General features: G+C 43.3%; 1 protein-coding gene across 1 annotated transcript in view; it reads left to right on the top strand.

Moving 5' to 3' along the window:
* Positions 1-25,491, top strand: part of TTN (titin) — a 276,220-nt gene extending 250,729 nt beyond the window's left edge. Inside the window, 28 exon segments of the mRNA XM_070359061.1 lie at positions 139-432; positions 1,121-1,408; positions 1,528-1,827; positions 1,923-3,989; positions 4,113-4,415; positions 4,513-4,818; positions 4,917-5,207; positions 5,303-5,599; positions 5,736-6,041; positions 7,335-7,640; positions 7,727-8,008; positions 8,193-8,786; positions 8,910-9,197; positions 9,299-9,598; positions 10,052-10,354; positions 10,931-11,233; positions 11,335-11,919; positions 12,048-12,353; positions 12,442-12,741; positions 13,369-13,944; positions 14,046-14,351; positions 14,724-15,317; positions 15,439-21,188; positions 21,331-21,487; positions 22,224-22,915; positions 23,008-23,161; positions 23,736-24,038; positions 24,178-25,491. Coding sequence (XP_070215162.1) covers positions 139-432; positions 1,121-1,408; positions 1,528-1,827; positions 1,923-3,989; positions 4,113-4,415; positions 4,513-4,818; positions 4,917-5,207; positions 5,303-5,599; positions 5,736-6,041; positions 7,335-7,640; positions 7,727-8,008; positions 8,193-8,786; positions 8,910-9,197; positions 9,299-9,598; positions 10,052-10,354; positions 10,931-11,233; positions 11,335-11,919; positions 12,048-12,353; positions 12,442-12,741; positions 13,369-13,944; positions 14,046-14,351; positions 14,724-15,317; positions 15,439-21,188; positions 21,331-21,487; positions 22,224-22,915; positions 23,008-23,161; positions 23,736-24,038; positions 24,178-24,476 — 16,850 coding nt within the window. The 3' untranslated portion in view covers positions 24,477-25,491.
* The last annotated feature ends 482 nt before the right edge of the window (positions 25,492-25,973 follow it).

The raw sequence follows: 25,973 nt of genomic DNA, 5'->3' as shown, positions 1-25,973 counted from the left end.
TAAGATTCTGATACCAAAAAATTTCAATTAATGGCTATAATGAGTTTGGGGAATTTATTCATTTTTTTCCCCCTTCCATTGAGGATTAAGAGTTGATTACAGAAGTAATGACACCTTTAACTTTCATATAATTTTTAGACCCACCTGGCACTCCTGACTACATTGACGTCACCCGGGAAACCATCACACTGAAATGGAACCCACCGCTGCGTGATGGAGGCAGTAAGATAGTGGCCTACAGCATCGAGAAACGGCAAGGGAGCGACCGCTGGACCAGATGCAACTTTACTGACGTCAGTGAATGTCAGTACACGGTAACAGGACTCAGTCCTGGGGATCGATATGAGTTCAGAATAATCGCAAGAAATGCTGTTGGAACCATAAGCCCGCCATCACAGTCTTCTGGTGTTATCATGACCAGAGATGAAAATGGTAAGCATTTACGACTGATTTCCAGTGTAACTAAGAACATTCATGTTTTTAAATATATATATTTTTGGTCCCTGGTGTGTAAAATGAGAATAAAACCAATATTTCATACAGATTACCAAAGGTTGTTAGGTAGGTGAATTAGATTTTTCTACCTCTCAGATGAAGAGAAGAAAAAGATGTGATTAGCATCAACTTTTTACTGCGTCTATTCTTTCATTTCCACATAAATGCATGCAAATGGGGATGGTTTTTAGCTTTGTAATTTCAGTCATTTATAATAAAGAATAAAGTTCTCAAGAATAACAGTCCATTTCTATTGAAATCACAAAAATACAACACAAATTCAACAGCACAATTATCATTTTGCCTGAGTGCAGCTAATGGCGTGGAACAGCAACTCGTTTGAATATGCAACAGCATTAGGAAGTAGATGACCTACAAATATTTCATTCCTCGTTTTACAAGTGGAAATTCAAGAGTAGTAACATGACAGACATAACAAAGGAGATAACAATATGCAAATGTTTAACCTTAGAGTCTAAATTCTCAACCGTCAATCATACTTTCAAAATAGCCTTTGGTATAAGGATTACCCTTCCAGGCTTTATGATATGGTGCTAATGAAAAACATGTTTGTTTCTGTCTTTATTAAACCAAGTTAATGTATATAATTCTATTTCTTTTACAGTTGCACCAACTGTAGAGTTTGGCCCTGAGTACTTTGATGGTATCACTATTAAGTCTGGAGAGAGCCTTAGAATTAAAGCTTTGGTACAAGGACGACCAGTACCTCGAGTAACCTGGTTCAAAGATGGAGTAGAAATTGAGAAGAAGATGAACATGGAAATAACCGATGTCCTTGGATCCACCAGCCTCTTTGTTAGAGATGCCACCCGGGACCATCGTGGTGTATACAGAGTGGAAGCCAAAAACGCATCTGGCTCCACAAAAGCAGAGATTACAGTGCGAGTACAAGGTAATACTCTAGAATAGCTTCTTACTCTTACGATGTACAGAACTTGGATTAAAGACAGGCCTGATTGCATTTTAATGGACAAGGGAAAAGAAACTAACTCCAGAATCTTTTTCTTATAGATACACCAGGAAAACCAGTTGGGCCAATAAGATTCACCAATATAACTGGCGAGAAGATGACCCTGTGGTGGGATGCGCCACACAATGACGGCTGTGCCCCTGTATCTCACTACCTGATTGAAAAACGGGAAACCAGCAGACTTGCTTGGGCACTCATCGAGGACAATTGTGAAGCCCTCAGCTACACAGCCACGAAACTAATAACTGGCAATGAATACCAATTCCGTATTTCTGCAGTTAACAAGTTTGGTGTTAGCAGGCCACTGGATTCTGACCCAGTGGTTGCTCAAATACAGTACAGTAAGTGACCATTTTCACTAAGTGGCACTATGTCATAAGGTCAGTTTCCAAGCAAACATGTCTAATTGGTTTCTTTCTCTGTTTTTATCTCACAGCTATTCCTGATGCCCCTGGCACTCCAGAACCTAGTAATGTAACAGGCAATAGCATTACTCTAACATGGGCCAGGCCAGAATCAGATGGTGGCAGTGAAATTCAACAGTACATCCTTGAAAGGAGAGAAAAGAAGAGCACGCGATGGGTGAAAGTGATCAGCAAACGACCCATCTGTGAGACAAGATTCAAAGTCACAGGTCTGACGGAGGGCAACGAGTATGAATTCCACGTCATGGCTGAAAATGCCGCAGGGGTAGGGCCTGCAAGCGGCGTCTCACGACTAATCAAATGCAGAGAGCCTGTCAACCCACCAGGCGCGCCTGCTGTGGTCAAAGTGACAGACACATCAAAGACAACTGTGAGCTTAGAGTGGTCTAAGCCAGTGTTTGACGGAGGACTGGAGATAATTGGGTATATTATTGAAATGTGCAAAGCTGACCTGGGAGACTGGCACAAGGTGAACGTAGAAGCATGTGTGAAAACGAGATATACAGTCACCGATCTGCAAGCAGGTGAAGAATACAAATTCCGGGTCAGTGCTATCAATGCTGCTGGAAAAGGAGACAGCTGTGAAGTGACTGGCACCATTAAAGCAGTTGACCGATTATCAGCTCCTGAGTTAGACATCGATGCCAACTTCAAGCAGACTCATGTTGTGAGAGCTGGGGCCAGCATTCGCCTCTTCATTGCCTATCAGGGTAGACCAACTCCGACAGCTGTATGGAGCAAACCGGACTCTAACCTTAGCATTCGGGCTGACATCCACACAACAGATTCCTTCAGCACCCTCACTGTGGAAAATTGCAACAGAACCGACGCAGGGAAATATACCCTTACTGTAGAAAACAACAGCGGTAGTAAGTCAATCACATTCACTGTAAAGGTGCTGGACTCTCCTGGCCCACCTGGCCCGATTACCTTCAAGGATGTGACCCGGGGCTCTGCTACATTGATGTGGGATGCCCCTCTCCTTGATGGAGGTGCCCGAATTCATCACTACGTGGTAGAGAAACGAGAAGCCAGTCGCCGTAGCTGGCAGGTGGTCAGTGAGAAATGCATTCGTCAGATCCTCAGGGTCAGTGACCTGCTAGAAGGCGTTCCATACTATTTCCGTGTTTCTGCAGAAAATGAGTATGGTGTTGGTGAACCCTATGAAATGCCAGAACCAATGGTAGCCACAGAACAACCTGCTCCACCTAGGAGACTTGATATTGTTGACACAAGCAAGTCCTCTGTAGTCTTAGCTTGGCTTAAACCTGACCATGATGGAGGCAGCCGAATCACTGGCTACCTGCTCGAAATGAGACAAAAGGGATCTGACTTCTGGGTTGAAGCTGGTCACACCAAACAGATGACTTTCACAGTGGAGCGCCTCGTTGAGAACACTGAATATGAATTCCGCGTGAAGGCCAAGAATGATGCCGGCTACAGTGAACCCAGGGAAGCCTTCTCTTCTGTCATCATCAAGGAGCCTCAAATTGAGCCCACTGCTGACCTCACTGGAATTACCAATCAGCTCATAACTTGCAAAGCAGGAAGCACATTTACCATTGACGTGCCAATCAGTGGTCGTCCCGCCCCCAAGGTAACATGGAAACTTGAAGAAATGAGACTTAAGGAGACAGATCGAGTGAGTATCACGACGACAAAAGACAGAACCACCTTGTCTGTAAAGGACAGCATGAGAGGTGACTCTGGAAGGTACTTCTTGACCCTGGAAAATACAGCTGGTGTTAAAACATTTACCATCACAGTTGTGGTCATCGGAAGGCCAGGTCCAGTAACCGGCCCCATTGAAGTCTCATCTATCTCAGCTGAATCATGTGTCCTGTCATGGGCTGAACCTCAAGACAACGGAGGCACTGATATTACCAATTACATTGTTGAAAAGCGGGAATCGGGTACAACAGCTTGGCAGCTTGTCAATTCCAGTGTCAAGCGCACTCAGATTAAAGTCACTCATCTCACAAAATATATGGAATATTCTTTCCGTGTCAGTTCAGAGAACAGATTTGGTGTCAGCAAGCCTGTAGAATCAGCACCAATCGTGGCTGAGCATCCATTTGGTAAGAAAATTAAAATCATATTACCAAGTCTCTATGATTAAACATTTCCCCTGAATGTTATTTATATTCTGTATTTGTATTTTGAAACTCAATTTATATTTTGATACCTCTGTTTATATTTAGTCCCACCAAGTGCACCTACCAGACCTGAGGTTTACTATGTGTCTGCAAATGCCATGTCTATTCGCTGGGAAGAACCCTACCATGACGGTGGCAGTAAAGTCATCGGCTACTGGGTTGAGAAGAAAGAACGTAACACCATTCTTTGGGTCAAAGAAAACAAAGTACCATGCTTAGAGTGCGACTACAAAGTGACCGGTTTGGTAGAAGGACTGGAATATCAGTTCAGAACATACGCACTCAATGCCGCAGGCGTTAGCAAAGCCAGCGAAGCTTCGAGACCTGTGATGGCTCAAAACCCAGTGGGTAGGTGTCAAAATTTAAGGGTACATTTGTTTATCATCATCATCAGTACTAGCAGAATTCAGAGTTGTATTTAACCTTACGTTTGCCTCCCTTCCAGATGCACCAGGAAGACCAGAGGTAACAGATGTCACCCGATCGACAGTGTCACTGATCTGGTCTGCCCCGGTGTATGATGGCGGCAGCAAGGTCGTGGGCTACATCATAGAGCGTAAGCCAGTCAGCGAAGTTGGAGACGGTCGCTGGCTCAAGTGCAACTACACCATCGTATCTGACAATTTCTTCACCGTTACTGCTCTCAGTGAGGGAGACACTTACGAATTCCGTGTGTTGGCCAAGAATGCAGCAGGCGTAATTAGCAAAGGATCAGAATCCACAGGCCCCATCACTTGCCGAGATGAATACGGTAAAAATAATAATAATAATCCACGTTCTCCTTTTAAATGATCACAATTTCTGTGACAACAGACTATCACGCATTCATTCACATTTTGTCTATGACAGCTCCACCCAAAGCCGAACTGGATGCCAGATTACAGGGTGATCTGGTCACCATCAGAGCAGGCTCGGATCTTGTTCTTGATGCTGCAGTTGGTGGCAAACCTGAACCCAAGATTATCTGGACCAAAGGGGACAAAGAACTAGATATGTGTGAGAAAATCTCTCTGCAGTATACGGGCAAACGAGCAACTGCTGTGATCAAGTTCTGTGACAGAAGTGACAGTGGAAAATATACTTTAACAGTGAAGAATGCCAGCGGGACAAAGGCTGTGTCTGTCCTGGTCAAGGTTCTCGGTAAGAGGGTCAAACGATTTTTTATCTCCATAGCTTTCTCAAATGTGTGCAGAAAGAAGGACCTTCCTCATTGCTCATTCCTACATCTGTTTTAGATTCCCCGGGCCCATGTGGAAAGCTCACTGTCAGCAGAGTAACTGAGGAGAAGTGTACTTTAGCCTGGAGCCTTCCTCAGGAAGATGGAGGAGCAGAAATTACTCATTACATTGTGGAACGACGCGAGACGAGCAGGCTCAACTGGGTGATTGTGGAAGGCGAATGCCCCACCCTATCCCATGTGGTTACTAGACTCATCAAGAACAACGAATACATATTCCGAGTGCGGGCAGTAAACAAATATGGCCCTGGTGTGCCTGTTGAATCAGAGCCCATTGTTGCCAGAAACTCCTTCAGTGAGTATTAACACTTAACTTGCCAGTGGAAGTGTCATGGGATCAGGGGATGGGGTGGGCAGGGGGCAGACAGTCATAGAAATAGTGATTTTGTGCAATTCTGATCAACCTTTTATTCTCATAAAAATATAAACAGCGATTCCATCACAACCTGGCATACCTGAAGAAGTTGGGGCTGGCAAAGAGCATATCATCATTCAGTGGACGAAACCTGAATCTGACGGTGGCAACGACATCAGCAACTACTTGGTAGACAAGCGTGAGAAGAAGAGCCTGCGCTGGACGCGTGTCAACAAGGACCACGTGGTGTACGACACCAGGCTGAAGGTGACTGGCCTGATGGAAGGCTGTGATTACCAGTTCCGGGTGACTGCAGTAAACGCTGCTGGTAACAGCGAACCCAGCGAAGCTTCCAACTTTATCTCCTGCAGAGAACCATCATGTGAGTTCCAAGACTCATTCATACTCCTAATGCCCATCAAAATCATATTACAAAGAATTGTCCAATATGTAATTTCCAAGAACTCGTAGAAGTTATGACTGGCCTAGAAAGGCATATGCTTATTAGAAGGACTTTACAGCCTAAGACAGAAAATATTTCAACAAGTACTTCTGTTGATAAGTTAGCAGTTACGTTGCTGGAAATTGTTGCTGTTATTTTCTAATCTGTGAAAAAAAATTTTTTTTTCCTACTACCAATATGAAAGGGATGTCTTTTTCAAATCTTCCTAAGGATGGAGGTAATTTTGTTGTAATGATAATAACTACTGAAGAGAAAAAAAAGGACAATGTCTCCTTTAAGAGGCTTAGCAGAACAGAAAGTTCCTACTTTCTTAATAAGTACCTAACAAAATAATTGTCACAAGAGCCTCAAAAATAAGTTGGCAAATCCTTGTACAAAGTTTAAGCCTAAGAACTAAAAGGAATAAATCACTGGAATGGACTGAGAGGAAGTAGAAGATATTTATTCCTGTACTTACTGGAAATGTAGAGGTGACAAGAATATTGACCTTGTTGAAAGCTGAGCTACTAAAGAAAGGTCCCTGGGACTTCCCCAGTGGTCCAGTGGTTGAAATTCTGTGCTTCCACTGCAGGGGGCACAGGTTCAATCCCTGGTTGGGGAACTAGGTTCCTATATGCCACTGCTGCTGCTGCTGCTAAGTCGCTTCAGTTGTGTCCGACTCTGTGCAACCCCATAGACGGCAGCCCACCAGGCTCCCCCGTCCCTGGGATTCTCCAGGCAAGAACACTGGAGCAGGTTGCCATTTCCTTCTCCAATGCATGAAAGTGAAAGTGAAGTCACTCAGTGGCGTCCAACTTGTAGCAACCCCAACTGCAGCCCACCAGGCTCCTCCATCCATGGGGTTTTCTAGGCAAGAGTACTGGAGTGGCTTGCCATTGCCTTCTCTGCCTATATGCCACTGGGCACAGCCAAAAAGAGAAAAAAAAAGTTCCTGAGAATGGGTACTGTAAGCAATGAACTTAGCAGGACACAGTGTATCTAGCCAAGGTGGCCAGGGAGAAACATCTGCCTTTCTAAAGAAGTTTTTAACTCTTAAAATAATAAAAATAGTAACTCCAGAACACAGTGCCATCTTGCAATATCAGAAGACCTTAGTTACAAAGAACATCTCAGTGAGTGTAGACAAAGAACAGCAATGCCTGAGTGAATCTTACAAATCAAAAATACAAATCTCAAAGCTTCCTTATTTGTATAATATCCTTCTTTCTACAGACACCCCTGGACCACCTTCTGCTCCACGAGTTGTGGATACCACCAAACACAGCATCAGTTTAGCCTGGACCAAGCCCATGTATGACGGTGGCACTGACATCATAGGATACGTTCTTCAAATGCAAGAGAAGGACACTGATCAGTGGTACCGAGTACATACCAACGCCACAATAAGAAACAATGAATTCACTGTGACAGACCTTAAAATGGGCCAGAAATACTCCTTCAGAGTTGCTGCTGTGAACGTGAAGGGCATGAGCGAATACAGCGAGTCAACTGCAGAAATTGAGCCTGTGGAAAGACTAGGTATTTATAATTCAAGGTTTTAGGTGAATTATTTTTCTCATCACACTTGTTCATAAATTAATTAAGCTTTGACATTTACTTTCCAGAAATACCAGATCTGGAGCTTGCAGATGATTTAAAGAAGACCGTGACCATCAGAGCTGGGGCCTCACTACGGCTGATGGTGTCTGTATCTGGAAGACCACCACCCGTCATCACATGGAGCAAAAAGGGCATTGACCTTGCAAGTCGGGCGATCATCGACACCACTGAGAGTTATTCTTTGCTTATTGTGGACAAAGTTAACCGGTACGATGCTGGAAAATACACCATTGAAGCCGAAAACCAATCTGGCAAGAAATCAGCAACTGTCCTTGTTAAAGTATACGGTAAGTATTGGTCTTAATACTATGCAATGAGTAGGTTCTTTAAAAACAAACACCTTGACTTCTGATTGATCACCTCTCTAGAAGGGACTATGTTAAGTATATTTTCCTAACCCCTTTCCCCCAAAAATCTATCAACTAATCTGTCAAATAAGAAGTATGCATCCTTCATTCTCTGTTTTTTTAGATACTCCTGGCCCCTGTCCTTCAGTGAAAGTTAAGGAAGTATCAAGAGATTCTGTGACCATCACTTGGGAAGTTCCCACAATTGATGGTGGAGCACCTGTCAACAACTATATTATTGAAAAGCGTGAAGCTGCCATGAGAGCATTCAAAACAGTAACTACCAAATGCAGCAAGACACTGTACAGGATTTCTGGACTTATAGAAGGAGCCATGTACTATTTCAGGGTGTTGCCAGAAAATATTTATGGCATTGGAGAACCTTGTGAAACATCTGATGCAGTTCTGGTCTCAGAAGTGCCTTTGGTGCCTACGAAGCTAGAAGTGGTCGATGTCACCAAATCCACTGTTACCCTTGCCTGGGAGAAACCACTCTATGACGGTGGGAGCCGACTCACTGGCTATGTTCTTGAGGCCTGCAGAGCTGGCACTGAGAGATGGATGAAGGTTGTCACCTTAAAACCCACAGTCCTAGAGCACACTGTTATTTCCTTAAACGAAGGTGAACAGTACTTATTTAGAGTAAGGGCACAAAACGAGAAAGGTGTGTCAGAACCAAGAGAGATCGTCACAGCCGTGACTGTACAAGACCTCAGAGGTATGTACCAAAACACCAAGATAACAGTAATAGTAAAGCAAAATGAAGGAAACATTCAGAATTCATTACGTCCTGTCATTAGAAATTATACTTAAGGATAAATTCCTACTTTCTTTCTCATAGTGTTGCCAACAATTGATCTTTCTACAATGCCTCAAAAGACCATCCATGTCCCAGCTGGCAGACCGGTAGAGCTGGTAATACCAATCGCTGGCCGCCCACCTCCTGCTGCTTCCTGGTTCTTCGCTGGTTCTAAACTAAGAGAATCAGAGCGTGTCACAGTTGAAACTCATACTAAGGTAGCTAAATTAACCATCCGGGAAACCACTATCAAAGATACTGGAGACTATGTACTTGAACTGAAGAATGTGACCGGAACTACATCAGAGACCATTAAAGTCATCATTCTCGGTAGGGACATGGGAAAAGGCACAAGCAAATTGTTGATGCTCAGTCACCCAATTTTGATTTGAAGTGAAAATTAACATCTGGAATTTCCTTTTCTTTTGTAGACAAGCCTGGTCCACCATCTGGGCCTATCAAGGTTGATGAAATTGATGCTACTTCAGTGACCATTTCCTGGGGACCGCCCGAACTGGATGGTGGCGCTCCGCTGAGTGGCTATGTGGTAGAACAACGTGATGCCCACCGCCCTGGATGGCTGCCTGTGTCTGAGTCAGTGACCAGATCAACATTTAAGTTTACCAGACTCATTGAAGGAAACGAGTATGTGTTCCGAGTGGCTGCGACAAACCGCTTTGGGATTGGCTCCTACTTGCAGTCTGAAGTCATAGAATGTCGCAGCAGCATCAGTAAGTCCTGGGCCCTTCTGCCATTCTCCTCACCTCTAAATGTTAACAAGAAGGAATTTGTTTTTAATATGCCCTTATGTAAGTAAAAAGAGGTCCAAAATTAATCCCAGGGTCGTTCTAAGGTTTCTATGCCTCCTTTTCTTGGAGGGGTTTTCAACATGGTTAAGGTTTTTGTTTTGTTTTTGTATGAAAGAAAGAGAGGAAGGAGTTAGGAAAGGATGGGTAGAAGGAGAGGAAGGAGGGAGGGAAGACTGGCTGTTACAGTGAGGAAAAAATACAGAATACACGTTTAATAAATGTTTATGAAATTGAAGAAAATGAGGAACAGCAAGAAAGGTACAAAAATGAAAACACTAGAAAAATAGTCATAAGAGTCTTACATACGAGACACACAATGTATGAGTCTTTAATTTATTCATGGTGCATGGTGTGTTTACCTCCATCTTGCTGCAGACATTCCTGGACCTCCAGAAACATTACAGATATTTGATGTCTCCCGTGAGGGCATGACACTTACTTGGTACCCACCAGAAGATGACGGTGGCTCCCAAGTGACTGGATACATCGTGGAACGCAAAGAAGTGAGAGCAGATCGATGGGTCCGCGTAAATAAAGTGCCAGTGACAATGACACGATACCGTTCCACTGGCCTTATTGAGGGCTTAGAATATGAGCACCGTGTCACAGCCGTCAATGTGAGAGGAACTGGAAAACCAAGCCGTCCTTCCAAACCCACTGTGGCCATGGATCCAATCGGTAAATACCTTTTATATAAAAGTTCAGTGAGATATAATTTAATATAGTTATTCACCTTCCTGAAATAGAGAATTCTGTGAGTTTGGGGAAATGTATGGTTGTATAACCACCACCACAATCAAAATATAGAATATTTCCATCAGCCCAAAAAGTTCATTTGTGTCCTTTGTCGTCAATCCTCTCCCCACTCCCAACCCTTAGCAGTGTTGGGAAAGTAACTTCTTATATTCTTCTCTTGAATCTACTTCTCCCTCTTTAAAATAGAACTCATGATAGACACCCTATATCACAGTTAAAATTTTTAAGCAAGTTAGTATTTCTCGAAGCAGTTTAAAAACTGATGTTAAATGTAAGATAGAATTAGTGATCATAAACTAAGCACATATAAGACAAAGGAAAAAGCAAGAGTTTAAAGTAGTTTTAACTTATAAAATGAATTAAATATTTACAAAACGAAAAATATCCTAATGTTACATTCCACGTCTCCACAATTCACTGAAATCATTAGGTTTTTAGCATCTGATTTTCAACTTTGCAGAAACTTTTAACAAGTATGTTGTTACTCTTATTTTCCAGCTCCTCCAGGAAAGCCACAAAACCCAAGAGTTACCGACACAACAAGGACATCAGTCTCCCTGGCCTGGAGCGTACCAGAAGATGAAGGAGGATCTAAAGTCACGGGCTACTTGATCGAAATGCAAAAGGTCGATCAACATGAATGGACCAAATGCAACACCACCCCAACCAAAATTCGGGAGTATACTCTCACACACCTACCTCAGGGCGCCGAATACAGATTCCGTGTCCTGGCCTGTAACGCTGGTGGACCTGGGGAGCCTGCTGAGGTACCAGGAACAGTCAAAGTCACAGAAATGCTTGGTAAGAGATGGGATCACTTCCTTTCTGCTATATTTGCCTTTAGACTTATTTCCTATGCCTTTGTCCCAAAATGCTAATTGTAACCTTACCTTTCTCCCCAGAATATCCTGACTATGAACTTGATGAAAGATACCAGGAAGGTATCTTAGTAAGACAAGGTGGAGTCATCAGACTTACCATACCGATCAAAGGAAAACCATTCCCAATATGTAAATGGACCAAGGAAGGCCAAGACATTAGTAAGCGTGCCATGATCGCAACCTCTGAAACTCACACTGAGCTTGTAATCAAAGAAGCAGACAGGGATGACTCTGGCACTTATGACCTGGTTCTGGAAAACAAATGTGGCAAGAAGGCTGTCTACATCAAGGTCAGGGTGATAGGAAATCCCAACACTCCAGAAGGGCCACTTGAATATGACGACATACAAGCTCGCTCTGTGAGGGTCAGCTGGAGGCCCCCTGCCGATGACGGTGGTGCCGATATCTTGGGGTACATCCTGGAGAGACGCGAAGTGCCTAAATCCGCCTGGTACACCATTGACTCCAGAGTCCGAGGTACATCTCTGGTGGTAAAAGGCCTCAAAGAAAATGTGGAATACCATTTCCGTGTTTCAGCAGAAAACCAGTTTGGAATAAGCAAACCCTTGAAATCGGAGGAACCCGTCATACCAAAAACACCACTGAGTAAGTGCTCTTCCAACCACAACACTGTAAACTTCCTCTCAGTACTCTTTTGTTTCAAAATGAAAATCACCAGCTTACAAGAGTTGGAACTGTACGCTAACATGTGTGTTTCCCACTTACATTCCTAGACCCTCCCGAGCCTCCAAGCAATCCTCCAGAAATACTCGATGTGACCAAGAGTTCCGTCAGCCTGTCCTGGTCCCGGCCCAAAGATGATGGTGGTTCTCGGGTCACGGGCTACTATATTGAACGCAAGGAGACCTCAACTGACAAGTGGGTCAGACACAACAAGACTCAGATCACCACCACAATGTACACCGTCACCGGGCTTGTTCCCGATGCCGAGTATCAGTTCCGCATCATTGCACAGAACGACGTTGGCCTAAGCGAGACCAGCCCTGCATCTGAACCAGTTGTTTGCAAAGATCCATTTGGTAAGGAAAGAATTTCTGAAGGGGCTAGAATCACAGAGTCAAGCCATCTTTGCTCTCTTTCCTTTACAACTGTTTTCAAATATTTCAGATAAGCCAAGCCAACCTGGAGAACTCGAGATTCTTTCAATATCCAAAGACAGCGTCACTCTGCAGTGGGAGAAACCTGAATGTGATGGTGGCAAAGAAATCCTTGGATACTGGGTTGAATACAGACAATCTGGAGACAGTGCCTGGAAGAAGAGCAGTAAGGACCGCATCAAAGACAGGCAGTTCACAATAGGAGGGTTGCTGGAAGCTACAGAGTATGAATTCAGGGTTTTCGCTGAGAATGAGACGGGGCTGAGCAGACCTCGACGAACTGCTATGTCTGTAAAGACCAAACTAACGTGTAAGTAGCCGTTAGTTCTCTGCTTTCATTTACAAACTAAGCAACATGTAAAGGTTAATTCTTCCTCTATACTAAGTAGGTCTCCAGAAAGCTTTATTAGAGAGCAAGTGTTTGGAAAGAAAGAACTGTTTGGCATATGTGCACAAAGGGAGCAGTTGATATGTTCTAGAGGAAGTGATTCCAAGCACAAAGCCTCAGCAGTAAACTGTTAGATGCACTGAACTGAGCACATGCCTAGAGCAATTTCTCCCATGAATACAATGGATTTTAATACTCCTAATAAGACAAAGTGTCAACAAATGTACCCCCCTTCACTGAACCTAAGGGCAAAGATACAACGGTTTATAGAGAACTCACATTTTCCCCAAACCCCATACATAGTTAATGCCTCCCAATCATAAAAAAGTCACTCTACATAATAATATGATGATATCCTCATTGAATCTCTACTTTCCAGATGATCCTCCAATCACTGTGAAGACTTAAGAATTAGACTCGTGTAAATCATGGTGTCTAATAAGAGTATCAATCAGTGTGATGAATTCATTCCCGATATACAAGGACAGTGGATTATAGATCCAGTAGTGACAATAATGCACTAATATTATGCACTTTCATACCCTTTAGCTGGAGAAGCCCCAGGAGTACGCAAAGAAATGAAGGATGTTACCACTAAACTGGGCGAAGCTGCTCAACTCTCATGCCAGATTGTCGGAAGGCCTCTGCCTGACATTAAGTGGTTCCGATTTGGTAAGGAGCTCGTACAAAGCCGCAAGTACAAAATGTCTTCAGATGGACGCACACATACTCTAACAGTAATGACGGAGGAACAGGAAGATGAAGGTGTTTATACCTGTGTAGCTACCAACGAGGTTGGAGAAGTAGAATCCAGCAGTAAGCTTCTCCTGCAAGCAACCCCGCAGTTCCATCCTGGTTACCCACTGAAAGAGAAGTATTACGGTGCTGTGGGTTCAACACTTCGAATTCATGTCATGTACATTGGCCGGCCAGTACCTGCCATCACTTGGTTCCGTGGCCAGAAACTCTTGCAAAACTCAGAAAACATTACTATAGAAAACACAGAGCACTATACCCATCTTGTCATGAAGAATGTCCAGCGTAAGACTCATGCTGGGAAATACAAAGTTCAGCTCAGCAATGTCCTCGGAACGGTCGATACCATGCTTGATGTGGAAATACAAGGTATTTTGTTTTCCTTTTCAGTGGTTTTTCTTCTTTAAAAAAAAAAAAGGTCTTGGGAGGCACACGATAGAGACCACTACAATTGTATTTTCCCCCAACAGATAAACCAGACAAACCTACAGGACCAATTGTGATTGAAGCTCTATTGAAGAACTCTGTGGTGATCAGCTGGAAACCACCTGCAGATGACGGAGGCTCCTGGATCACCAATTATGTGGTGGAGAAATGTGAGGCCAAGGAAGGGGCTGAATGGCAATTGGTGTCTTCAGCCATCTCCGTGACAACCTGTAGAATTGTGAACCTCACAGAAAATGCTGGGTATTACTTCCGGGTTTCGGCTCAGAACATGTTTGGCATCAGTGAACCTCTAGAAGTCTCCTCAGTTGTGATCATTAAGAGTCCATTTGGTGAGTACAACCTCTACAGACAGTCTTCCTATAGCAAAATTCCATCTGTATGTAAAACTTTTTTTTTTTTTTTTTTTTTAACAGAAATGACTTTTGAAAGGAGACAGCAAAGATTCAGCTAAAGTACAAGTGTCTTTTATGTCACTTGAATTTCGCTGATCTAAAAGGGTATATATACCCTCTCCCCTTTTTCTTTAAAAAGGAACTTTCTGTTTTGATAAGTTTCTTAGCATAAAGTAACCAATTTCATTTTTCTGGATTAGCTATCATTAGTAGAACTTTGGGTTCGTAACATTTTTTTTTTAAATAAGCTCTTCATAGAGCTGTCTGTTTCATCTGACGAGGCAAATGCTTTTTCTTTGTTTTAAACAGAAAAGCCAGGTGCCCCTGGCAAACCAACTATTACCGCTGTCACAAAAGATTCTTGTGTTGTGGCCTGGAAGCCACCTGCCAGCGATGGAGGTGCAAAGATTAGAAATTACTACCTTGAGAAGCGTGAGAAGAAGCAGAACAAGTGGATTGCTGTGACGACAGATGAAATTCGAGAAACCGTCTTTTCAGTGCAAAACCTTATTGAAGGTCTTGAATATGAGTTCCGTGTGAAATGTGAAAACCTAGGTGGGGAGAGTGAATGGAGTGAAATATCAGAACCTGTCACTCCCAAATCTGATGTCCCAATTCAGGCACCACACTTTAAAGAGGAACTGAGAAATCTAAATGTCAGATATCAGAGCAATGCTACTTTGGTCTGCAAAGTGACTGGTCATCCGAAACCAATTGTGAAATGGTACAGACAAGGCAAAGAAATCATCGCGGATGGATTAAAGTACAGGATTCAAGAGTTTAAGGGTGGCTACCACCAGCTCATCATTGCAAGTGTCACAGATGATGATGCCACCGTTTACCAAGTCAGAGCTACCAACCAAGGAGGGTCTGTGTCTGGCACTGCCTCCTTGGAAGTAGAAGGTAAAAACATATCAGTAGACATCATTTTGGTGCAAGATTACATATTATTAATGGGGGGGGCGCTCTTATATAGTTTTGGGTGTTGCTAAATTATATTCTTCCTTCTTTTGTTCTGATACAGTTCCAGCCAAGATACACTTGCCTAAAAATCTTGAAGGCATGGGAGCAGTCCACGCTCTCCGAGGTGAGGTAATCAGCATCAAGATCCCATTCAGTGGCAAACCAGATCCAGTGATCACCTGGCAGAAAGGACAAGATCTCATCGACAACAATGGCCACTACCAAGTTATTGTCACAAGGTCCTTCACATCACTTGTTTTCCCCAATGGAGTGGAGAGAAAAGATGCTGGCTTCTATGTGGTCTGTGCTAAGAACAGATTTGGAATCGATCAGAAGACAGTTGAACTGGATGTGGCTGATGTTCCCGACCCACCCAGAGGAGTCAAAGTTAGTGACGTGTCACGAGATTCTGTGAACTTAACGTGGACTGAGCCAGCTTCTGATGGTGGCAGCAAAGTCACCAACTACATTGTTGAAAAGTGTGCAACCACCGCAGAAAGATGGATCCGGGTAGGACAGGCCCGAGAAACACGTTATACCGTGATCAACTTATTTGGAAAAACAAGTTACCAGTTCCGTATAATAGCAGAGAATAAATTTGGCCTAAGCAAACCTTCTGAGCCTTCAGAACCAACAGTAACCAAAGAAGACAAGACCAGGGCTATGAACTATGATGAAGAGGTAGACGAAACCAGGGAAGTTTCTATGACCAAAGCTTCTCACTCTTCAACCAAGGAGCTTTATGAGAAATATATGATTGCTGAAGATCTTGGGCGTGGTCAGTTTGGAATTGTCCATCGTTGTGTTGAAACATCCTCAAAGAAGACATACATGGCCAAATTTGTGAAGGTCAAAGGGACTGATCAAGTTTTGGTAAAGAAAGAAATTTCCATTCTAAATATAGCTAGGCACCGAAACATGTTATACCTCCATGAATCATTTGAAAGCATGGAAGAATTAGTTATGATCTTTGAGTTCATATCAGGACTTGACATATTTGAGCGCATTAACACAAGTGCTTTTGAACTTAATGAGAGAGAAATCGTAAGCTATGTTCGCCAGGTGTGCGAAGCACTTGAGTTCTTACACAGCCATAATATTGGACACTTTGACATTAGACCAGACAACATCATTTACCAAACAAGAAGGAGCTCCACCATTAAAATCATAGAATTTGGTCAAGCCCGTCAGCTGAAGCCAGGGGACAACTTTAGGCTTCAATTCACTGCCCCTGAATACTATGCACCTGAGGTCCACCAGCATGATGTTGTCAGCACAGCCACGGACATGTGGTCTCTTGGAACACTGGTGTACGTGCTGTTGAGTGGTATCAATCCATTCCTGGCTGAAACTAACCAGCAGATCATTGAGAACATCATGAATGCTGAATACACCTTTGATGAAGAAGCATTCCAAGAGATCAGCCTCGAAGCCATGGACTTTGTTGACCGGCTATTAGTGAAAGAGAGAAAATCTCGCATGACAGCATCTGAGGCCCTTCAGCACCCGTGGCTGAAGCAGAAGACAGAAAGAGTCAGTACTAAAGTGATCAGGACATTGAAACACCGACGCTACTACCACACCCTAGTCAAGAAAGACCTCAACATGGTTGTGTCTGCAGCCCGGATCTCCTGTGGTGGTGCAATTCGATCTCAGAAGGGAGTGAGCATTGCTAAAGTTAAAGTGGCATCCATTGAAATTGGCCCCGTTTCCGGGCAGATAATGCATGCAGTTGGAGAAGAAGGAGGCTATGTCAAATATGTATGCAGAATTGAAAATTACGATCAGTCGACCCAGGTGACTTGGTACTTCGGTGTCAGACAGCTGGAGAACAGTGAGAAATATGAAATCACATATGAAGATGGAGTGGCCACCATGTATGTCAAAGACATCACCAAATTTGATGATGGTACCTACAGATGCAAAGTAGTCAATGACTATGGTGAAGACAGTTCTTATGCAGAGCTCTTTGTCAAAGGTGTGAGAGAAGTTTATGACTATTATTGCCGTAGAACTGTGAAGAAACTTAAGCGCAGAACAGATGCCATGAGACTCCTGGAAAGACCACCTGAATTCACCCTGCCTCTCTATAACAAGACAGCTTATGTGGGTGAAAATGTCCGGTTTGGTGTAACCATAACTGTCCACCCAGAGCCTCGAGTAACGTGGTACAAATCAGGTCAGAAAATCAAACCAGGTGATGATGACAGGAAGTACATATTTGAGTCGGACAAAGGTCTTTACCAATTAACAATCAACAACGTAACTATGGATGATGATGCCGAATATACCATTGTGGCAAGGAACAAGTACGGTGAGGACAGCTGCAAAGCAAAGCTGACTGTAACTCCACACCCACCTCCATCAGATACGACCCTCAGACCCATGTTCAAACGGCTACTGGCAAACGCAGAATGCCAAGAAGGCCAAAGTGTCTGCTTTGAGATCAGAGTGTCTGGCATCCCCCCACCGACGTTAAAATGGGAGAAAGATGGTCGGCCACTGTCCCTTGGGCCTAACATTGAAATTATCCATGAAGGCTTGGATTATTATGCTCTTCACATCAGGGATACTTTGCCAGAAGACACCGGTTATTACAGGGTCACAGCCACAAATACAGCTGGATCCAGCAGCTGCCAGGCCCACCTACAAGTGGAACGCCTGAGGTATGTCAAACAGGAATTCAAGACAAAAGAGGAGCACGAACGACATGTGCAGAGGCAGATTGACAAGACCCTGAGAATGGCTGAAATTCTTTCTGGCACTGAGGCGGTGCCGCTGACGCAGGTCGCCCAGGAGGCACTGAGAGAAGCTGCCATCCTCTACAAACCAGCTGTCAGCACCAAGACCGTGAAAGGGGAATACCGACTTGAGACGGAAGAAAAGAAGGAGGAGAGGAAACTCCGCATGCCTTACGAAGTACCAGAGCCACGCAAGTACAAACAGACCACCATAGAAGAAGACCAACACATTAAGCAGTTCGTGCCCATGTCTGACATGAAGTGGTATAAGAAGATACGGGATCAATTTGAAATGCCTGGGAAGATTGACAGAGTTGTTCAGAAGAGGCCCAAGCGCATCCGCCTTTCAAGATGGGAGCAGTTCTACGTGATGCCTCTCCCGCGCATCACCGATCAATACAGACCTAAGTGGCGGATTCCCAAACTGTCCCAAGATGACCTTGAAATGGTGAGACCAGCCCGCCGGCGCACACCTTCTCCGGATTACTACTATTATTACAGACCCAGGAGACGTTCTCTTGGTGACATCTCCGACGAAGAATTACTCCTGCCCATTGACGACTACCTGGCGATGAAGAGGACAGAGGAAGAGAGGCTGCGTCTTGAAGAAGAGCTGGAACTGGGTTTTTCAGCCTCACCCCCGAGCCGGAGCCCTCCCCGTTTTGAGCTTTCGAGTCTGCGTTATTCTTCCCCACAAGCTCACGTCAAGGTGGAGGAAGCAAGAAGAGACTTCAGATACTCAACCTATCACATCCCAACCAAGGAAGAGACCAGCACAAGCTACGCAGAGCTGCGGGAGCGGCACGCCCGCGCTTCGCACAGGCAGGCCCATCAGCGGCAGAGGATCATGGCCGAGAGAGAGGACCACGAGCTGCTGCGGCCCGCCACCACCACCCAGCGCCTCTTGGAATACAAGAGCGAGCTGGACCACCTGGCGAAGGAGGCGAAGTCTAGAAAGAAATCAAGACGCCAGAGAGAAGTGACCGAAATAACGGAAATCGAGGAAGAATATGAGATCTCCAAACACGCGCAGAGAGAGACGTCCTCCTCGGTGTCCAGGCTGCTGAGACGCCGGCGCTCACTGTCTCCCACCTACATCGAGTTGATGAGGCCCGTGTCTGAGCTGATCCGGCCGCGGCCACGGCCAGCTGAGGAATATGAAGATGAAGAAGAGGAAGAAGAAGATGTAGAAAGAAGGTCTCCTACCCCAGAGAGGACTCGTCCACGTTCCCCCAGCCCTGTGTCTAGTGAGCGATCACTGTCAAGATTTGAGAGGTCGGCAAGATTTGATATCTTTTCCAGGTATGAGTCCATGAAAGCTGCTCTAAAGACTCAAAAGACATCAGAAAGGAAGTATGAGGTTTTGAGTCAGCAGCCTTTTACACTTGACCACGCGCCTCGAATCACGCTGAGGATGCGTTCCCACCGGGTTCCCTGCGGCCAAAATACACGTTTTATCTTAAACGTTCAGTCAAAGCCAACTGCTGAGGTCAAATGGTACCACAATGGTGTAGAACTCCAAGAGAGCAGTAAGATTCATTACACCAACACCAGTGGGGTCCTGACCCTAGAAATTCTGGACTGTCATATTGATGACAGTGGAACATACCGTGCTGTGTGCACCAACTACAAAGGTGAGGCTTCCGACTATGCGACCTTGGACGTCACAGGAGGGGATTACACTACCTATGCTTCCCAGCGCAGAGACGAACAGGTTCCCCGATCTGTCTTCCCTGAGCTGACAAGAACAGAGGCATATGCAGTTTCGTCCTTTAAGAAAACATCTGAGATGGAAGCTTCCTCTTCCGTCAGGGAAATGAAATCATTGATGACGGAGACCCGGGAAAGTCTCTCCTCCTATGAACACCATGCATCCGCAGAAATGAAAAGTGCTGCAATCGAAGAAAAGTCGCTGGAAGAAAAGTCCACACACAGAAAGATTAAGACGACTTTGGCAGCAAGAATCCTCACAAAGCCAAGGTCCATAACTGTCTATGAAGGTGAGTCTGCAAGGTTCTCTTGCGATACAGATGGTGAGCCGGTACCAACGGTGACATGGCTGCGTGGGGGACAAGTCATAAGCACTTCTGCCCGCCACCAAGTGACCACCTCAAAGTACAAGTCAACTTTTGAGATCTCTTCAGTCCAGGCTTCAGATGAGGGCAACTACAGTGTGGTGGTGGAGAACAGCGACGGGAGGCAAGAGGCGCAGTTTACTCTGACTGTTCAGAAGGCCAGGGTTACTGAAAAGGCTGTGACATCACCACCGAGAGTCAAATCCCCGGAGCCTCGGGTAAAATCCCCAGAAGGAGCCAAGTCTCCAAAACGAGTGAAATCCCCAGAACCAGTGACTCCTCACCCCAAAGCTGTACCGCCCACAGAGACAAAACCCACACCAACAGAGAAGGTTCAGCAGAAGCCAGTCGCTGCCCCACCTAAGATAATTCAGTCCTTGAAGGCAGAAGCCTCTAAAGACATAGCCAAGCTGACCTGTGTGGTTGAAAGCAGTGCATTATGTGCAAAAGAGGTCACCTGGTACAAAGACGGCAGGAGACTGAAGGAAAACGGGCATTTCCAGTTTCACTATTCTGCAGATGGCACCTATGAGCTCAAAATCCTCAACCTCGCTGAATCTGATCGTGGAGAATATGTTTGTGAGGTTTCTGGTGAAGGTGGAACTTCCAAAACTAACTTCCAATTTGTGGGACAAGCCTTTAAGAGTATCCATGAGCAGGTGTCAAGCATATCAGAAACCAAGAAAGCAGCTCAGAAAACTGCTGAGCCAACAGAAACCAAGAAAGCAGCTCCAAAAACTGCTGAGCCAACAGAAACCAAGAAAGCAGCTCCAAAAACTGCTGAGCCAACAGAAACCAAGAAAGCAGCTCCAAAAACTGCTGAGCCAACAGAAACCAAGAAAACTGAACCCAAAGCTCCTGCGCCAATTTCCACAAAACCAGTAATTGTTACTGGTCTGCAGGATACCACTGTTTCTTCAGACGGTGTTGCTAAATTTGCAGTTAAAGTTACTGGAGAACCCCAGCCGACTGTCATTTGGACAAAGGATGGAAAGGTAACTGGTTCTTAAATGACCTTATTTTCTAAAAAAAAAAAAAAAAAAAAAGAAAACTAACCCTGTTCCTTTTTTCCCAACTCCCAAAGAAAGTTTAAGAGTAACTCAACTTTTTAAAATTCACATCACTTGCGTTCCACAGGCTATATCACAAGGAGGTAAATACAAACTCTCTGAAGACAAAGGAGCATTCTTCCTAGAAATTCATAAGACCGATACTTCTGACAGTGGTCTTTATACCTGTACAATAACAAACTCAGCTGGATCTGTGTCCTCTAGCTGCAAATTAACAATAAAAGGTAAGTTGGCTTTTATTCTTACCAACAGTTTTCAGAAAACTCTATTAAGGAGACATTTCTAAACATGCTTGCTTACACACACACAAAGTATTAAAATAAAAACTGTTTTACCAAGTTACAGAATACCATTTGTACACAAATGTACAAATACCCATATTTGAAGTTAGGATATAATTTATATTTATTAAGTGCATAATTGTATGCAGTGTTATATAAGAGTCCCAGATATTATGTAAGATTCCTGCTCCCTGTAATGTTTAAGAATGAATAGTCAGGTGAATATACCAAATGGTACTTCTTCCTTAAAACTTCGCTCTTGCTAATTTTCCAAAGCAGTGGAAAGTTAATGATACAGTCCAAAGCTGTATCAGTTCTCCCGATTAAAATGAGTTTGCCTTCATCTGAATCTTCTAAAACATAATTAAATTGTTTTAATCAATCAAAATCTCCTAAATCCATCCATCTCCTAGATCCTTTAACTATTCCTTTCAAAACTTTTTCCCCTTAAGCCACAGAATTCATTCTTCAATTTAGTTTAGTTTAAATAATCATTACACTGACCTCGAAAGTCACGCATGACAACTTTCCAAGATCGGGGCTGAGAAAGTATCAAGTATTACCTACACTGCATGCATAAGTCAGTATTTTTTCTTTGTGTATTACTTGCAGAATCCACAAGACAAAACGGTAGGACCACTTTTCCATTCAATTTGCTTTACGGAGCTTTCTTTTTCAGTTGTAGAAGACACTGAGATACAGAAAGTATCTGCACAAAAGACCTCCGAAATTACATCCCAGAAGAAGGCATCTGTCCAAGAGGAAATTTCCAAGAAAGCCCTCATTTCTGAAGAAATCAAGACATCAGAGGTAAAATCTCACGAAAAGCTAGCCCTCAAGGAGGAAGCTTCCACAGTTCTGATTTCCGAAAAAGTCAAGAAATCAGAAGCCGCCTCCCTGGAAAAATCTGTTGTCCATGAGGAAATCACTAAAACATCACAGGCATCGGAAGAAATCCGAACTCATGCTGAGATCAAAGCATTTTCCACTCAGATGAGTATAACTGCTGGTCAGAAAGTGACTTTGAAAGCCAACATTGCTGGTGCCACTGATGTGAAATGGGTACTGAATGGGGTGGAGCTCAGCAATTCTGATGAGTATAGATACGGCATCTCAGGCAGCGACCAGACCCTGACCATCAGACAGGCTGGTCACAAAGACGAAGGGATCCTCACCTGCATCGGCAAAACCAGCCAAGGCATCATTAAGTGTCAGTATGATCTGACCCTAAGCAAAGAACTCTCAGATGCTCCAGCCTTCATCTCACAGCCCAGATCTCAAAATGTTAATGAAGGACAAAACGTTCTCTTTTCTTGTGAAATCAGTGGTGAGCCATCGCCTGAAATCGAATGGTTTAAAAACAACCTGCCAGTAAGTTTAATTATGAATGTTACTGAAGAGAACTTTCAATACTTTACTCCTGAAGAGCTCAAAGAAACACTTATTTTTTCTCTTCTTTTTAGATTTCTATTTCTTCAAATATCAGTGTAAGTCGCTCCAGAAATGTATATTCTCTTGAAATCCGAAATGCATCAGTAAGTGACAGTGGGAAGTATACAATTAAGGCCAAAAATTTCCATGGCCAGTGTTCAGCTACTGCTTCCTTAACAGTCCTTCGTAAGTATATCTTTACCACTTTCCTTACTTGCTTAAGGCCATTGTATGGTTTTGTTTTTTGCTTTTGTCTTTCTGAGCACAGCAAACTCTCAGGAGCCTCTTTAAGAGAGGCTCCTGTGTAAGAGGATGTGTAAGAGACAGGCTTCCTGCGTAAGGCATGTGTAAGAGACAGGCTTCCTGTGTGAATTCATTCTTAACAGCCAATGTTTCTTTACAGCTAGATAGAAATATGGATAAGTTAACTTTCAAAGCAAAGCTACCAGCTGTCCTGTTACTTGTATTTTCAGAATGCACAATATAAAAATTGTTTTCTATATGATTAATCATTTTTTTCCTAGTGATTCTAGCACCTGCATGAAATGTAATAATAGAAATATAAGGATTCGTTTCTGGGAGACACTGGGCTAGCTCTTGACAACTGTATGTATGTATCTGCTTATGCTTTCACAGCAAATTGTTTGGGTTATGTTTCTGTGTGTGCGTGTCTAAGTTTCCATTTCTGCAAGTCAATGTCAGATGTCACAAATTAACCAGATGTCACTGATGTTCACTGTGTATCTGCTGTGCTCCACAGCTCTAGTTGAAGAACCTCCCAGAGAGGTAGTATTGAGGACAAGTGGTGACACAAGCTTGCAAGGAAGCTTCTCGTCTCAGTCAGTCCAAATGTCTGCCTCTAAGCAGGAGGCCTCCTTCAGCAGTTTCAGCAGCAGCAGTGCTAGCAGCATGACTGAAATGAAATTTGCAAGCATGTCTGCCCAAAGCATGTCCTCCATGCAAGAGTCCTTTGTAGAAATGAGTTCCAGCAGTTTTATGGGAAAATCTAGTATGACACAACTGGAAAGTTCAACTAGTAGAATGCTTAAAGCAGGCCTAAGAGGTGAGCAATCCAATTATTGGTAGAGGTAGACAAGCCTAGTAGCATGGTAGAATCTTTAGTACACACAATTCAGTAGAATGCAAGTTTTTATTTCTTTTCAGTGATTCTAAACGTTTGTTGTTGTTGTTGTTCCATAAAGGAATTCCACCTAAAATTGAAGCTCTTCCCTCTGACATCAGCATTGATGAAGGAAAAGTTTTAACAGTAGCCTGCGCTTTTACGGGTGAGCCTACCCCGGAAATAACATGGTCTCGTGGTGGAAGAACAATTCACGATCAAGAACAGCGAGGGCGATTCCATATTGAAAACACAGATGACCTGACAACCCTGATCATCATGGACGTACGGAAACAAGATGGTGGACTGTATACCCTGAGTTTAGGGAATGAGTTTGGATCTGACTCTGCTACTGTGAATATAAATATTCGATCCATTTAAGAGGGCCTGTGCTCTCACACTCAGACTCATTCTTAACCTTTCCCAAATGATTCACATGGACTAATCTTTCTATCTTTCTGATCTGTAAATACTTAAAAAAAAGAGTAGTTTTGTATCAACCTAAATGAGTCGAAGTTCAAAAATCACACATTTCAGTCTTTTCATAATTGTTGACCTAAGATTACACATTTTCTAGTGACATGTACATACTGTATATAGCCGAATCAACGGTTATAAAGTTTTGTACCATTTATTTTATGACATTTTACACTGTAACTATTGAAACTAACGGTTGGTAGGAGAAAGTTTCTTATGGAACGAATACCCTGCTCAACACTTAATCAATCTTTGTGCCTCAACATAATGTTGATGTCTAAGTATGCCTCAGTGGGTCGAGGAATTCCCCATTGAAGATGTCCTAGCCACCGAAAAATGCTGTGCACATCACCTGATATGCACCGATACTTATGGAATCAGAAATGTAAGGCATTGGTGATGTTTGCATTTACCCTCCTGTAAGCAACACTTTAACGTCTTACGTTTTCTCTGATGATGTCACACTCAAAATTATCATGACTTAAATATTACCAGAACAAAGTGTAACGGCCAACACTTTGTTCGCTCATTTCACACTGTCTCTGACCATAGAGAGTGCCTGGGTAGCTTGGAAAAGTAACATCACCTGGCCATCCCCTCAGTTAACCAAGTTATTCATGCATTCCTATGCCAGAGCAGTGTCAACTCTTGGAGGTTCAGGGGTGCAGCCAACGCCTTCGTGTGGTAGTTCTAAATTTAAACCAGAAACTGGGGCAACTAAGCAATGAGCCACAGCAAAAAATAAAGAACAAAATAAAGCTGTCGTTAAATTTAAAAACAACAAAATATTACTAACTGCCCAAAATATCAATTTGATGTAGTTCTTTTCATGCAAGTTTAAATTCAATTGTTAGTTATAATTGTTGGACCTCCTTGAGATAGTAACAACAAAATAAAGCAAGCTATCTGCACCTGAAAATGTGTGGCTGGTTGTTTTCTGTGAAATTCTGTGGTTGGGGAGGTATGTGCCTTTGAAAATCACAGAAATGATGATAGAGAAGAAAAAGTAACTCAAGTTCTCTACAGCAAATATGTAAATTATCATGTTGAATGTAGTCAACAATTTTTTAAAAGCACAGATATGATTCTCATGGATAAATTTATCCCCAGAAGTTAACAAAAATCCCCCAAAATAAATCTTCTAAACATATTATCAAAAAAAAAATTTTTAGAGGGACTGATTCAACTAAATCCAAAGGTACAGGAACATCAAAAATTCACAATATTTTGTGCAAAGATGAGCAAGATGAGATAGACCCTGTCCCTTAAGAAACATACAGAAGAGAAAATGACCACTTCAGGGAAAATGATCAACTGTGCAACTGAATCCATTACTGACTATTGTAGCTACAAGCTGAGACAGAACAAATCAGTTTTCAAAGCTAAAGGACTTTTATTTTT

The sequence above is a fragment of the Bos mutus genome, chromosome 2 (assembly GCF_027580195.1).
Source record: "Bos mutus isolate GX-2022 chromosome 2, NWIPB_WYAK_1.1, whole genome shotgun sequence".
Taxonomy (NCBI): domain Eukaryota; kingdom Metazoa; phylum Chordata; class Mammalia; order Artiodactyla; family Bovidae; genus Bos; species Bos mutus.
Note: the sequence above shows the minus strand (reverse complement) of the source record. Positions and strands in the feature narration are given on the sequence as shown.